The 15964-nt window shown below is 43.5% G+C and overlaps 1 protein-coding gene across 2 annotated transcripts; it reads left to right on the top strand.

The window, feature by feature from the left end:
* The first annotated feature begins 312 nt into the window (after nucleotides 1–312).
* On the top strand, nucleotides 313–14932 carry WDR13 (WD repeat domain 13). Of its 2 annotated transcripts, none has more exons than XM_056538858.1 (10): nucleotides 313–509; nucleotides 5514–5599; nucleotides 5690–5927; nucleotides 7799–7908; nucleotides 7982–8112; nucleotides 8820–9127; nucleotides 9239–9419; nucleotides 11046–11187; nucleotides 13904–14022; nucleotides 14626–14932. In XM_056538858.1, the coding sequence occupies exons 2-10, from the start codon at nucleotides 5559–5561 to the stop codon at nucleotides 14808–14810; spliced, it is 1455 nt and encodes a 484-aa protein (XP_056394833.1). In that variant the 5' UTR covers nucleotides 313–509; nucleotides 5514–5558; the 3' UTR covers nucleotides 14811–14932. The 2 variants fall into 2 exon arrangements, with proteins under 2 accessions (XP_056394833.1, XP_056394834.1); XM_056538859.1 differs by having other exon boundaries at nucleotides 460–533.
* Nucleotides 14933–15964: the final 1032 nt, after the last annotated feature.

Genomic DNA, 15964 nt, shown 5'->3' with positions numbered 1-15964 from the left:
GTGGTAACAATGTGACTGGCACTACTGGGGCAATGACTGGTATTTGTGGTAACAATGTGACTGGCACTACTGGGGCAATGACTGGTATTTGTGGTAACAATATTTGTGGTAACGATGTGACTGGCACTATGGGGCAATAACTGGTATTTGTGGTAATAATGTGTCCGGCACTACTGGGGCAATGACTGGTATTTGTGTGGTAGGCAGAACATAGGGATTACAGTATGCATAGCATCACATCTACATCGCAATCCTTTCTATGAGACTACAATAAAATGGCGCCTAAACGCACGACAAAAATATCATAGACTCCCTCCCCCTAGTGTTACATTAGGCTATTGTTTCCCAACCGCACTTCCCCGCCCACAACTCACAGCTATTGGTGGAAGCCCAGATAGATGCGTCCTGATTGGTGGAGCGTATGACAGCCAGCCGACCAATGGGAGGAGCAGATTCCACTAATGACGTCACTGGTGGAGTCAGGGCGGATGGGTCTTCCGGCGGAGCAGGTGATATATGTGTATATATTATATGTACGTCCTCATATAGAATCATATATAGTGTATGGGATGTATTATATAGAGTGTATGGGATGTATTATATAGAGTGTATGGGATGTATTATATAGTGTATGGGATGTATTATATAGAGTGTATGGGATGTATTATATAGAGTGTATGGGATGTATCATATATAGTGTATGGGATGTATCATATATAGTGTATGGGATGTATCATATATAGTGTATGGGATGTATCATATAGAGTGTATGGGATGTATCATATAGAGTGTATGGGATGTGTCATATAGAGTGAATGGGATGTATTATATAGAGTGTATGGGATGTGTCATATAGAGTGTATGGGATGTGTCATATAGAGTGTATGGGATGTGTCATATAGAGTGTATGGGATGTATCATATAGAGTGTATGGGATGTATCATATATAGTGTATGGGATGTATTATATAGAGTGTATGGGATGTATCATATAGAGTGTATGGGATGTGTCATATAGAGTGTATGGGATGTATCATATAGAGTGTATGGGATGTATTATAGAGTGTATGGGATGTATTATATAGAGTGTATGGGATGTATTTTAGAGTGTATGGGATGTATTATATAGTGTATGGGATGTATTATATAGAGTGTATGGGATGTATCATATAGAGTGTATGGGATGTATTATATAGAGTGTATGGGATGTGTCATATAGAGTGTATGGGATGTGTCATATAGAGTGTATGGGATTTATCATATATAGTGTATGGGATGTATTATATAGTGTATGGGATGTATTATATAGAGTGTATGGGATGTATTATATAGAGTGTATGGGATGTATTATATAGAGTGTATGGGATTTATCATATATAGTGTATGGGATGTATTATATAGAGTGTATGGGATGTATTATATAGAGTGTATGGGATGTGTCATATAGAGTGTATGGGATGTATTATATAGAGTGTATGGGATTTATCATATATAGTGTATGGGATGTATTATATAGTGTATGGGATGTATTATATAGAGTGTATGGGATTTATCATATATAGAGTGTATGGGATGTATTATATAGAGTGTATGGGATGTATTATATAGAGTGTATGGGATGTGTCATATAGTGTATGGGATGTATTATATAGAGTGTATGGGATGTGTTATATAGAGTGTATGGGATGTGTCATATAGAGTGTATGGGATGTATTATATAGAGTGTATGGGATGTATCATATAGAGTGTATGGGATGTATCATATATAGAGTGTATGGGATGTATCATATATAGAGTGTATGGGATGTATCATATAGAGTGTATGGGATGTGTCATATAGAGTGTATGGGATGTGTCATATAGAGTGTATGGGATGTGTCATATAGAGTGTATGGGATGTGTCATATAGAGTGTATGGGATGTATCATATATAGAGTGTATGGGATGTATTATATAGAGTGTATGGGATGTATTATATAGAGTGTATGGGATGTATTATATAGAGTGTATGGGATGTATTATATAGAGTGTATGGGATGTATTATATAGAGTGTATGGGATGTATTATATAGAGTGTGTGGGATGTATTATATAGAGTGTGTGGGATGTATTATATAGAGTGTATGGGATGTATTATATAGAGTGTATGGGATGTATTATATAGAGTGTATGGGATGTATTATATAGAGTGTATGGGATGTATTATATAGAGTGTATGGGATGTATTATATAGAGTGTATGGGATGTATTATATAGAGTGTATGGGATGTGTCATATAGAGTGTATGGGATGTGTCATATAGAGTGTATGGGATGTGTCATATAGAGTGTATGGGATGTGTCATATAGAGTGTATGGGATGTATTATATAGAGTGTATGGGATTTATCATATATAGTGTATGGGATGTATTATATAGTGTATGGGATGTATTATATAGAGTGTATGGGATGTATTATATAGAGTGTATGGGATTTATCATATATAGTGTATGGGATGTATTATATAGTGTATGGGATGTATTATATAGAGTGTATGGGATGTGTCATATAGAGTGTATGGGATGTATTATATAGAGTGTATGGGATTTATCATATATAGTGTATGGGATGTATTATATAGTGTATGGGATGTATTATATAGAGTGTATGGGATGTATTATATAGAGTGTATGGGATTTATCATATATAGAGTGTATGGGATGTATTATATAGAGTGTATGGGATGTATTATATAGAGTGTATGGGATGTGTCATATAGAGTGTATGGGATGTGTTATATAGAGTGTATGGGATGTGTTATATAGAGTGTATGGGATGTGTCATATAGAGTGTATGGGATGTGTCATATAGAGTGTATGGGATGTATTATATAGAGTGTATGGGATGTATCATATAGAGTGTATGGGATGTATCATATAGAGTGTATGGGATGTATCATATATAGAGTGTATGGGATGTATCATATAGAGTGTATGGGATGTATCATATAGAGTGTATGGGATGTATCATATAGAGTGTATGGGATGTGTCATATAGAGTGTATGGGATGTGTCATATAGAGTGTATGGGATGTATCATATATAGAGTGTATGGGATGTATTATATAGAGTGAATGGGATGTATCATATAGAGTGTATGGGATGTGTCATATAGAGTGTATGGGATGTGTCATATAGAGTGTATGGGATGTATCATATATAGAGTGTATGGGATGTATCATATAGAGTGTATGGGATGTGTCATATAGAGTGTATGGGATGTATCATATATAGAGTGTATGGGATGTGTCATATAGAGTGTATGGGATGTATTATATAGAGTGTATGGGATGTGTCATATAGAGTGTATGGGATGTGTCATATAGAGTGTATGGGATGTATTATATAGAGTGTATGGGATGTATTATATAGAGTGTATGGGATGTGTCATATAGAGTGTATGGGATGTGTCATATAGAGTGTATGGGATGTATCATATAGAGTGTATGGGATGTGTCATATAGAGTGTATGGGATGTGTCATATAGAGTGTATGGGATGTATCATATAGAGTGTATGGGATGTATCATATATAGAGTGTATGGGATGTATTATATAGAGTGTATGGGATGTATTATATAGAGTGTATGGGATGTATCATATATAGAGTGTATGGGATGTATTATATATAGAGTGTATGGGATGTATTATATAGAGTGTATGGGATGTATTATATAGAGTGTATGGGATGTATTATATAGAGTGTATGGGATGTATCATATATAGAGTGTATGGGATGTATCATATATAGAGTGTATGGGATGTGTCATATAGAGTGTATGGGATGTATTTTAGAGTGTATGGGATGTATTATATAGAGTGTATGGGATGTATTATATAGAGTGTATGGGATGTGTCATATAGAGTGTATGGGATGTGTCATATAGAGTGTATGGGATGTGTCATATAGAGTGTATGGGATGTGTCATATAGAGTGTATGGGATGTGTCATATAGAGTGTATGGGATGTATCATATAGAGTGTATGGGATGTATTATATAGAGTGTATGGGATGTATCATATATAGAGTGTATGGGATGTATCATATAGAGTGTATGGGATGTATTATATAGAGTGTATGGGATGTATCATATATAGTGTATGGGATGTATCAGAGTGTATGGGATGTATTATATAGAGTGTATGGGATGTATCATATAGAGTGTATGGGATGTATCATATATAGAGTGTATGGGATGTATTATATAGAGTGTATGGGATGTATCATATATAGTGTATGGGATGTATTATATAGAGTGTATGGGATGTATCATATAGAGTGTATGGGATGTATCATATAGAGTGTATGGGATGTATCATATATAGAGTGTATGGGATGTATTATATAGAGTGTATGGGATGTATTATATAGAGTGAATGGGATGTATTATATAGAGTGTATGGGATGTATTATATAGTGTATGGGATGTATTATATAGTGTATGGGATGTGTCATATAGAGTGTATGGGATGTATCATATAGTGTATGGGATGTATTATATAGAGTGTATGGGATGTATCATATATAGAGTGTATGGGATGTATTTATAGAGTGTATGGGATGTATTTATAGAGTGTATGGGATGTATTATATAGAGTGTATGGGATGTATTATATAGAGTGTATGGGATGTATCATATATAGTGTGTGGGATGTATTATATAGAGTGTATGGGATGTCATATAGAATCATATATTAGGGTTTAGGAAACCTTGGCCTAGAACACTGTTTCTTAACCAATGTGCCTCCAGCTGTTGCATAACTACAACCCCCATCTGGTAGGGCATGATGGGAGTTGTAGTTATGCAACAGCATGAGAACCACGGGTTGGGGGAACATTGGGGCAGATTTATTAAAACCTGTGTAGGGAAGAGCGGTGCAGTTGCCCATAGCAACCAATCAGATCACTTTTATTTTTAAAGAGGCCTGTGAAAAATGAGACGAAATCTGGTTGCCAGGGGCAACTGCACCACTCTTCCCTACACAGGTTTTGATAAATCGCCCCCATTGGCCTAGAACACTGCTTGTAAATCAGTGTGCCTCCAGCCACTGGCTGTCCGGGCATGCTGGGAGTTGTAGTTTTGTAATAGCTGGAGGCACCCTGGTTGAGAAACACTGCTTTAAACATCAATAATACACATATATATATATATATATATATATATATATATATAAATAAAAGAATTACTATATTATGTTTAGTGTATATATATATAAATAAAAGAATTACTATATTATGTTTAGTGTATCACAGCGCAGGGCGCGATCTGCTGTATTTTCGTATACCTCCAGTTTTATATGGCGTCACGTAGAACTTTTTGGTTGGGTTCTGTACAATATTATATACAGTTAATTTTCCCTAAAAACACTCCATGAAAAATGACTGTCCATTAAATGTGTTTATTTACCTATTTTAAAAGTATTATTCTAGATAACAATACAATTATGATTTTACACGATCTCCCATCTCCCCTTAGGATTTCTCCGTCCTTTCGAGCTGAGGGTCCCGCAGCGTGCGTGGAATGGCTGCTGTCTGGCAACAGGTTCTGGCAGTGGATGCAAGGTAAAAAAAAAAAAAAAAAATACAGTGTTCCCCACGTGTCTCTGTGTCCACCATGTGTACGATGACCGTTACCTTATAACCCTCCCTCAGATACAACGCGTACCGCACCCCCGCGCACCCGCAGTTCCGCACTCAGTACATCCGGAGGCGCAGCCAGCTCCTGCGGGAGAATGCCAAGGCCGGGTATGATCCGCAGCTGCGGCGACAGTACTTGAAACTCCGCAGCCAACTCCTTGCACAGCGATACGGACCCCTATCTGAGCAGAGCAGCTTCCGAGCGCATAGTAACAGCATCCGCAGCTCTCGCACCACCCTGGACCGCATGGAGGTGAGCACCCCCTGCTGGCTCTGTAACACGCCTTAGGCTGCATTCACATCCCGTTTTTGCAATACGGTTCCAGTATCCGGTTTCATTGAAAAAAACGTATCAAACTGTATTGCAAACCGTATATATAGACATTTCATTGTAAACCGTATGCCAACCGTAGCATCAGGTTGTGTACGTTTTGCATCATTTACGGGTTGATACGGTTTTTAACGGTACATCTAACCGTACTCTACTACGGTTTTGTGTCCCGGTCAAAAACCGTATCCAACCTGTATACGGTTATTTTAAAATGGAGTTCTATGGTAACCGTATTTAACTGTATGTGCGTACGGTTACATCCAGTTTGCACAATACGTTTTTTGTTTTTTTTTGGGGGGGGAAATTCAATAAAAAGAAAAGCACTTTATTTAAAATGTTGACAAACATAAAACCGTATCGCCTTTTTTTCCAAGGAAAACTTATTAAAACGTATGCAAATGGACATCTGTTTTCAAACCGTATACGGTTTAAAAACGTGAGGAGGTATATACGGTTGCATACGTTTCGGTCCAGTTTGGAGACATATGTTTTTTGGACATAAACGGGATACGGCAACCATATTGCAAAAACGAGATGTGAATGCTGACATTTATTAATATTTACAAATAAATAAATAAAAATTAAATAAAAAAATCTTATCCCCTATCCTTAGGAGTTCTTTTTTAAGTGCATGAATTATCCCATTATCCCAGAACCCCACCCCCTTCCTGTGGCTTTACAGCTGTTGCAAAACCACAACTCTCATCTGGAAGAGCATAATGGGAGTTGTAGGACTGCAACAGCATGAGAGCCACAGGTTTGGGAAAAATTGACCTAAAACAGTGTTTCCTAACCAGTGTGCCTTCAGCTGTTGCAAAACCACAACTCCCATCCGGAAGGGCATGATGAGAGTTGTAGTTATGCAACAGCATGAGATCCACAGGTTGGGGAACATGGGCCTAGAATACTGTTTACTAACCAAGGTGCCTCCAGCTGTTGCAAAACTAACTCCCAGCATGCCTTTGGCTGTCCAGGCATGCTGGGAGTTGTAGTTTTGCGCACTGATTGTGAAACAGTGGCCTAGAAGAACACAGCCCTTTTTTAAGTGTAACCCATTGTTTTAATAACTTTTCACATGTCCTAAAGACAAGTAAAAAGTTTAGAGTCTTCAGATCCCCATCAGTAGAATGAGCGAAGTCCACACAGTCTGTGCTGATGACCAAGACAATAGCATAGACCAGTGTTTTCCATATGGTGTGTCTCCAGCTGTTGCAAAATTACAACTCCCAGCATTCCCGGACAGCCGTTGGCTGTCCCGGCATGCTGGGATTTGTAGTCTTGCCACAGCTGGAGGAACGCTGTTTGGGAAAACACTGCCTTAGACTTACATTGTATGATTGTCCTGATTACTCATTCTAGTAAACACAGACCGATCAAACCTTTTTTTTTATTTTATTTAAATTATCTGCCTCTGGGAAAGTTGGGTGACAACTCAATGGTATGCAATGTAGCGGTGGATGTACCGCCCTATAGTTAGGCAGCCTTTCCATTCAGAGTCTGGAAAAACAGGTTGACAACCAGAATATGCACATACTATTCCAGACCAGTCCGTAGCAAACCCATCTGGTTACGTGTGGTCGCCTCTTGCACTTGTATTGCTGCAAATCCTTACATATTTGTCACTCAGCTTTCCTAGAAACAGATGTACACAATTTTTAAGAACCTGAAGAATTGGACTTTAGTATTATTTTTTTTTTAAATAATTACGCACATAGAAGAACGTAGGAAGCTGATCCCTCTCTGACCATGATGATGATGGTACCGGCACTTACTGATCATGATTATCCCTTCAGGATTTGGAAGAGGATCCGCGGTCGCAGGGATCTCGAGGTCACAGACGTTCCGTGAGCCGGGGCTCCTACCAGCTGCAGGCACAGATGAACCGCGTGGCACAAGAGGAAAGGTGAGGAGGAGAATTAATGAAAAACCTTCAATAAAATGTCGCAACAATTGCTAATGCTGCGTTTCGGCAACAGGGCTCCTGGCAGTGTGGTGCCGACACCACTGGCTGAAGCCAGTAGGGCAATGGCTGGTGACACCACATTGAGCGAGAACTATGCGTTCGCTGGAATGTACCACATCTTTGACCAACACGTGGATCACGCCGGTAAGAGGTTTAACTAGTATTGCGAGGTGAGGTAAATATCCAGGGAGAAATATCCCTGACACTTGCAGTAAGTGAGGGAATATGGTTGTTGCTTGTAGCCATAGCAGAGCCCAGAGCTGCTGCAGAACGTCTATCCCACAATCATTGAGGTTGCAGCACCTGCTGCAGTCATTCCCTGTCTGCTCCTCTACCTGTGGCATTGTTTAGCACAAGGCAGCAATCTGTAACCACAGTCACGAGAGAGAGAGGGAGAACCCAAGGAGCAGATGAGACAACACGACACTGACAATGAGAGGACTACATAATTTCCTGTAGGAAGAGAGGGAGAAGCTGGGGAGATACTAAGACACCACCACACTGACACTGAAAGAACTGCATAACTTCCTGTAAGGAGAGGGAGGAGCCGGGGAGCTGCAGAGACACTACACTGACAATGAAAGAACTGCATAACTTCCTGTAAGGAGAGGGAGGAGCCGGGGAGCTGCAGAGACAACACCACACTGACAATGAAAGGACTACACAACTTCCTGTCTAGGATGAATCAAGCAAAAAACAAGCTGAAGCCAGTACAATTTGTGAAAACACTATATTAGTGAGTTATTTGGTGATATTGGTTTTATATAAATACAATTATCTGATACTGTAATACATTACCAAACATGAATGAATAAGCTGTATGTGTAAAATGTTTTGTTTTCCCCTCTTAGTCCCTAAGGTACAGTTTGCCAATGACGACAAGCATCTCCTGGCCTGCTGCTCCCTAGATGGTACAATATCTGTGTGCCAGCTGGTTCCCACCCCCCCCACCGTCCTGCAGACCCTGCGGGGACACAACGGCCCGGTCAGTGACTTTGCCTGGTCCTTATCCAATGACATAATTGTCTCCACCTCTCTGGATGGCAGAATGTCCATTTGGAACACTCAAGATGGCCGCTGCATTCGACAGATTCCAGACCCGGACTCAGCCCAGATGCTCTGCTGCACCTTCCAGCCCATCAATAACAATCTGACTGTGGTGGGTGTGATCCCCTCCATTCCCATATAGTCTGTCTCTATGAATTGGAGCAGTATGAGCCCATTGGGGGTGGATAACGCTGCTATGCTTACATTGAATTCTTTTTTTTAGGTTGGTAACTCCAAACACAACATTCATGTCATGAATATCTCCACCGGCAAAAAGGTGAAGGGAGGCAGCAGTAAACTGACCGGGCGGGTGCTCTCCCTGTCTTTTGACTCAGCCGGACGTATACTGTGGGCTGGGGATGACCGTGGGAGCATCTTCTCCTTCCTATTTGATATGGCCACAGGTGAGTGAATTCTATGGGACCCTAACGCAGCTTTAACAGTTGACTCTTAGGCTTCTTTCACACTGCCATTGCGCCCCGTCAAGAACGGCTGTCATTTTGACGGGGGGCAACAGCGGGTCCTGATGGATCCCATTATAGTCAATGTGGTCTGTCTGGCGCCGCTGTTTTTTTTAGCGGGGGTAGTGGGAGAAAAAGATGGCGCAAGCTGTATTTTCCCCGGCGGCCGTCACACTACAGTGACAACGGTAGTGTGAAAGGGGCCTTAAAGGCCATCTGCAGCGTTACAAACACTTATCCCCTATCCTCAAGATAGGGGATAAGTGTTTGATCGTGGGGGGTCCGAACGGTGGGGCCCCCGGCGATCTCCTGTACGGGGCCGCGGCTCTCCCGTGCAGGTTGGGTGCCAGCCGCAGCATGACGTTGCGGCCGGGACGCCTCCTCAATACATCTCTATGGGGGAGGCAGCATTCGTGCCTCCCCGCATTCCCCATAGAACTGTATGGGGACGGGGGGAGATGGGGCATCACCGTCGACCTCTAGGTCAACGATACGCTCCTTAGCGCTCACCATGAGCGCTAATGGCGGCGCCTCGTTAGGGAGATCGAGGGGGGTCCCAGCGGTCGGACCCCCCCCATGATCAAACACTTATCCCCTATCCTGTGGATAGGGGATAAGTGTAATGCCGCTGCAGTTGTCCTTTAAAGGGACATTCCAGGTTTTTGTGTTAGTTTTTTTTGTGTCCACATTCTGCACACTCATCATTAGCCCTACAGTGCCATCTGTTTTATTCTAGCACGGTTGCATTCCACATGGTTTATTACTGTAACTGGGTCATGTGATCACCTGCCTGACCTACAGGAAATCACAATGCTTAAAGGGGTACTCCACTGCTCAGCGTTTAGAACAAACTATTCCGAACGCTGGAGCCGGCAGCTTGTGACGTCATAGCCCCGCCTCCTCAATGCAAGACTTGTATTGAGGGGGTGAAGCGTGACATCATGAGGGGCGGGGCTATGACGTCACAAGCTGCCGGTGCCAGCGTTCGGAACTGTTTGTTCCAAACAGTGAGCAGTGGAGTACCCCTGTCAGGGTGCGTTCCCACCTGGCGTATCCGCAGCGTGAAATTTTGCGGCAGCAGCAGGAAATATGCTGCGTATTCCTCGCTCACTATACACACAGGGCTTTCCGGCGGCAGCCCTATACGTGTAGTGAGTTTTGGAGCCGGGCCGTGTGCCGGCGTGGCTGACACGCGACTCCGCCTCCAAAACTCACTGCACACACAGGGCTGCCGCCGAAAAGCCCTGTGTATAGTGAGCAAGGAATATGCAGCGTATTTCCCGCTACTGCCGCAGATTTTGCGCAGCGTGAAATACGCTGCGTGTACGCCAGGTGGGAACGCACCCTAAAGAGCTGCCCAGGCTGCCCAATAAAACTCCCCCTCCTTGCTCCTTCCGGTGTCAACATGCTCTGAGACACTACTTTTCCCGGAGCATCTGCAGTAACTGAGGCGGCGCACAGTGGTCTGCACTCTCCCTTCTTAAGACAAAGAGGTTCTTCGGTCTCAATAAGACAGGATACAGTCGCCGGCTAATGATGGTTGGGGTCTTCTACATTTGTCTCCTGCAGGTAAACTGACTAAAGCCAAGCGTCTGGTAGTGTCAGAGGGCAGCGCCATCAGCAGTATCTCCGCTCGCTCATGGATCAGTCGTGAAGCCCGGGATCCTTCATTGCTGGTGAATGCCTGTATTAATAAGCTGCTGCTCTACAGGTATGGAAACTAACACAGCGCTTATGGGAATGAAGCTTCATCATAATATCTTCTAAGTGCTTTAGATTAGTAAATATGTCTGTACCTGACGGTTCGGCTGTTGATTGCTTTAGTCTGTTCGTGATGCTTTGCAAGTGTTCCAGGTGCCTGGGAAAGATGGATACAGGAGACCTAAACCAGTCAACATGGACTCTTCTGGGCAACCCAAGCACTTAGAAAGCGGCACATACCTATACAGGATAAAGCAGTGGTCTCCAAACTGCGGCCCTCCAGATGTTGCAAAACTACAACTCCCAGCATGCCCGGACAGCCAAAGGCTGTCCGGGCATGCTGGGAATTGTAGTTTTGCAACATCTGGAGGGCCGCAGTTTGGAGACCTCTGGGATAAAGCAACCAATGGCTGAGCCGTCAGGTACGGGTACAGACATTTACTGTAAGTGGATCAAAGCCTTCATGATTTAGATATTTTCTTTTTTAACCCCTTAACGACGAAGGACTTATATTTACGTCCTCCGCCGTCTCCCGCTATATGCCGCGGGGTCACGCGGTGTCCCTGCGTCATATCGGGTCGGTCCCGGCGGCTAATACAGGACATCACCGATCGCGGTGATGCCCTGTATTAACCCTTCAGACGCGACGATCAAAGCTGACCGCCGCGTCTGAAGTGAAAGTGACCCGGCTGCTCAGTCGGGCTGTTCGGGACAGCCGCGGTGAAATCGCAGCATCCGGAACAGCTTACAGGACACCGGGAGGGCCCTTACCTGCCTCCTCGGTGTCCGATCGACGAATGACTGCTCCGTGCCTGAGATCCAGGCAGGAGCAGTCGAGCGCCGATAACACTGATCACAGGCGTGTTAATACACGCCAGTGATCTGTGTAAAAGAGCAGTGTGTGCAGTGTTATAGGTCCCTATGGGATAACAATGATCAGTATAAGAGATCAGTGTGTGTGCAGTGTTATAGGTCCCTATGGGATAACAATGATCAGTATAAGAGATCAGTGTGTGTGCAGTGTTCTAGGTCCCTATGGGATAACAATGATCAGTATAAGAGATCAGTGTGTGCAGTGTTATAGGTCCCTATGGGATCTATAACACAGCAAAAAAAGTAAAAAAAAGTGTTAATAAAGATCATTAAACCCCTTCCCTAATAAGTTTGAATCACCCCCCTTTTCCCATAAAAAAAAAGTGTAAATAAACATATGTGGTATCGCCGCGTGCGTAAATGTCAGAACTGTAAAAATATATTGTTAATTAAACCGCATGGTCAATGGCGTACACGCAAAAAAAATTCCAAAGTCCAAAAAAGCGTATTTTGTCACTTTTTATACCATTAAAAAATGAATAAAAAGTGATCAAAAAGTCCAATCAAAACAAAAATGGTATCGATAAAAACTTCAGATCACGGTGCAAAAAATGAGCCCTCATACCGCCCTGTACATAGAAAAATAAAGTTATAGGGGTCAGAAGATGACATTTTTAAACGTATAAATTTTCCTGCATGTAGTTATGATTTTTTCCAGAAGTACGACAAAATCAAACCTATATAAGTAGGGGATCCTTTTAACCGTATGGACCTACAGAATAAAGATAAGGTGTAATTTTTACCGAAATATGCACTATGTAGAAACGGAAGCCCCCAAAAGTTACAAAATGGCGTTTTTTCTTCGATTTTGTCGCACAATGATTTTTTTTTCCCCGTTTTGGCGTGAATTTTTGGGTAAAATGACTGTCACTGCAAAGTAGGATTGGCGACGCAAAAAATAAGCCATCATATGGATTTTTAGGTGGAAAATTGAAAGGGTTATGATTTTTAAAAGGTAAGGAGGAAAAAACGAAAGTGCAAAAACTGAAAAACCCTGCGTCTTTAAGGAGTAAAAAAATTTTTTTCATAGCCTCTGGGTGTAAACACAATTTTCCATTCAGTGTCAGCAAACAGATCTTGAACCGCTTGTGAATAAGAACATTTATCTTGTGTTTACAGTGTTAAAGGGGTAGTCCTGTGCCCCACTCTTCTGAGCATCCGGTTCAGAAGGCTTGGAGAAGTGATTGTAACGTCACACCACGCCCCCTTCATTGATGTCTATGGGAGGGGGCGTGACAAGTCACGCCCCCTCCCATAGACATCAATGAATGGGTCTGGTGTGAGGTCATGATCACTTCTCTAAACCTTCTGAACCGGATGTTCAGAAGGGTGGGGCACGGGACTACCCCTTTAAAGGGGTACTCTGCCCCTAGACATCTTATCCCCTATCTAAAGGATAGGGGATAAAATGTCTGATTGCGGGGGTCCCACCGCTGGGGACCCCCGCGATCTCCTTGCGGCACCCAGCGTTCGTTTAGAATGTGGGGTGCAGCACCAGGGGCTTATGTCACGGCCACGCCCCCTCAATGCAAATCTATGGGAGGGGGTGTGTCCGTGACGTCATGAGCCTCCGCCCCGCATCCCCAGTCAACCACCATGGAGCGAAGTTCGCTCCGTGCACCGGATGTCTGGAGTGCTGCAGCCGAGATCGCAGGGGTCCCCTGCGATCATACATCTTATTCCCTATCCAAAGAACAGGAGATAAGATGTATAAAGCCGGAATACCGCCTTAAGCTAAAGCAGAAATATAATGTAATCTATATGTTCAAGAAGCATCTTTATATGAAAACAGTAAAATGCAGCAGAGGCAAATGATAAAGCCGTCTCACTTACTGTAAGTGTTGTCTTCGTAGGGTTGTGGATAATGAAGGTACGCTGCAGTTAAAGCGAACGTTTCCGATCCAGCAAACAAGTCACGCCATTGGAAGTATCTTCTGTCCACTCATGTCCTTCAGGCAGGGAGCCTGTGTCGGTGCGTATATATACACTAGCATGCAATGTATAGCAGCTGGCATACCTCACCCGCCCCGCTGTGAACATGATTGCTACAACTGTGATCGGAGCCTGGAAGACGGCGAGTGCTCTGTGCCCATTACCAGCCCGCGGAGCCCCTGCACTTTATGTTATGGGCCTATAATACACCTGTATGGTCTCATGTCTTTCCACCTCTAGGCTTTTTTTTTTAGCTCACAGCTGTCATATGCACTTTCAGGTCCTAAAAGGTGCACTCCGCTCCCCAGGGTTAGGAACATTTAGTTCTGAACGCTGGTGCGTGCTTTGGGGGTTACCCCACCCCCTCAATGCAAGTCTATGGGAGGGGGTGTGAAGGCTGCCATGCCCCCTCCCATACTTACATTGAGGGGGTGGAGCGTGACGCCACAAGGTGGCAGGGCAAGCCCCGAAGCCCGCACCAGCATTTGCAATGAAATGTTCCGAACGCTGGGGAGTGGACGACACCTTTAATGCACTTCACAAAGGGGAGGTCGTGGGTCATCCTCCATGGGTCTTGCCTTACATAATATACTTTAGATACCTACTCAGAATCGCTGCTGAAATAATATTTTTCCCTCTCTAGTGACCGGCAGTGAAGATATGTGCGTCTACTTTTTTGATGTAGAACGGGCCACCAAGGCCATTGTGAACAAACTACAGGGACACAGCGCAGCCGTTCTAGGCGTCAGCTTCAACTGTGACGAAAGCCTCTTGGCCTCCAGTGATGCTAAGGGAATGGTTATCATCTGGAGAAGAGAACTGAAGTGAACCCATGTCCCCTGCAGCTAATGCCGCCATGAATATCCACGTGCAATGTCCTGCCCCTTCCATTAACCCTTTTATTTATATTTTCTGTATGCGCCTTCTGGAATAAAACACTACAAACCCGGCATTTATTTTCTTTTATAAAATAGGAAACACCTAGATGCTTGATCCATTGTGTGTGTGTGTATATATATGGCACCCTCTTTAGCTGTGCACCCCTCCCCCTTTCTCACAGGTGGAGTTTTAAATGGATCCAGCATGTCACCCAGTCAGAGGCTATATGCCCAGCAGAGGTGAGTGGATAGTTGAGTGTTAGGCTCAGAATTTGTGCTAGGTTCCCATCCTAAATGAGGCCACCTCCCCGTGGTGGATGGGGGACACGTTTTGATCAAAAAGTGCGCTAAGAGCCTCAATTTTTTTGACCAATGTGTGCTGCTGCAATCCTCTTTTTTTATATATATATAATATACACACAGCTCAAAAAAAATAGGGAACACTTAAACACAATGTAACTCCAAGTCAATGACACTTGTGTGAAATCACACTGTCCACTCAGGAAGAACACCGACAATCAATTCCACATGGAACAGACAACAGGTGGAAATTATAGGCAATTAGCAAGACACCTCCAATAAAGGAGTGGTTCTGCTGCCTGCAACATCCTCCAGCATGACCGGTTTGGCAGTGGGTCAGTAATGGTGTGGGAAGGCATTTCTTTGGGGGGCTCCAGGTAGCCTGACTGCCATTAGGTACCGAGATGAGATCCTCAGACCCCTTGTGAGACCATATGATGGTGCGGTTGGCCCTGGGTTCCTTCTAATACAAGACAATGCTAGACCTCATGTGTCTGGAGTGTGTCAGCAGTTCCTACAAGAGGAAGGCATTGATGCTATGGACCGTTCCCCTGAATCCGATTGAGCACATCTGGGACGTCTCGCTCCATCCACTACAGACTGTCCAGGAGTTGGCGGAGGCTTTAGTCCAGGTCTGGGAGGACATCCGTCAGGAGACCATCCTCCACCTCATCAGGAGCATGCCCAGGCGTTGTAGGGAGGTCATACGGGCACGTGGAGGCCACACACACTACTGAGCCTCATTGGGACTTGTATTAAGGACATTACATAAAGTTGGATCAGCCTGTAGTGCGGTTTTCCACT

The sequence above is a fragment of the Hyla sarda genome, chromosome 9 (assembly GCF_029499605.1).
Source record: "Hyla sarda isolate aHylSar1 chromosome 9, aHylSar1.hap1, whole genome shotgun sequence".
Lineage (NCBI taxonomy): Eukaryota > Metazoa > Chordata > Amphibia > Anura > Hylidae > Hyla > Hyla sarda.
Note: the sequence above shows the minus strand (reverse complement) of the source record. Positions and strands in the feature narration are given on the sequence as shown.

Coding starts and splice junctions, on each gene's coding strand:
- WDR13 (XM_056538858.1), top strand. CDS start 5,559: ATGGCTGCTGTCTGGCAACAGGTTCTGGCAGTGGATGCAAG. Junction 5,600..5,689: donor GTTCTGGCAGTGGATGCAAG/GTAAAAAAAAAA, acceptor ACCCTCCCTCAG/ATACAACGCGTACCGCACCC. Junction 9,128..9,238: donor TCAATAACAATCTGACTGTG/GTGGGTGTGATC, acceptor TCTTTTTTTTAG/GTTGGTAACTCCAAACACAA.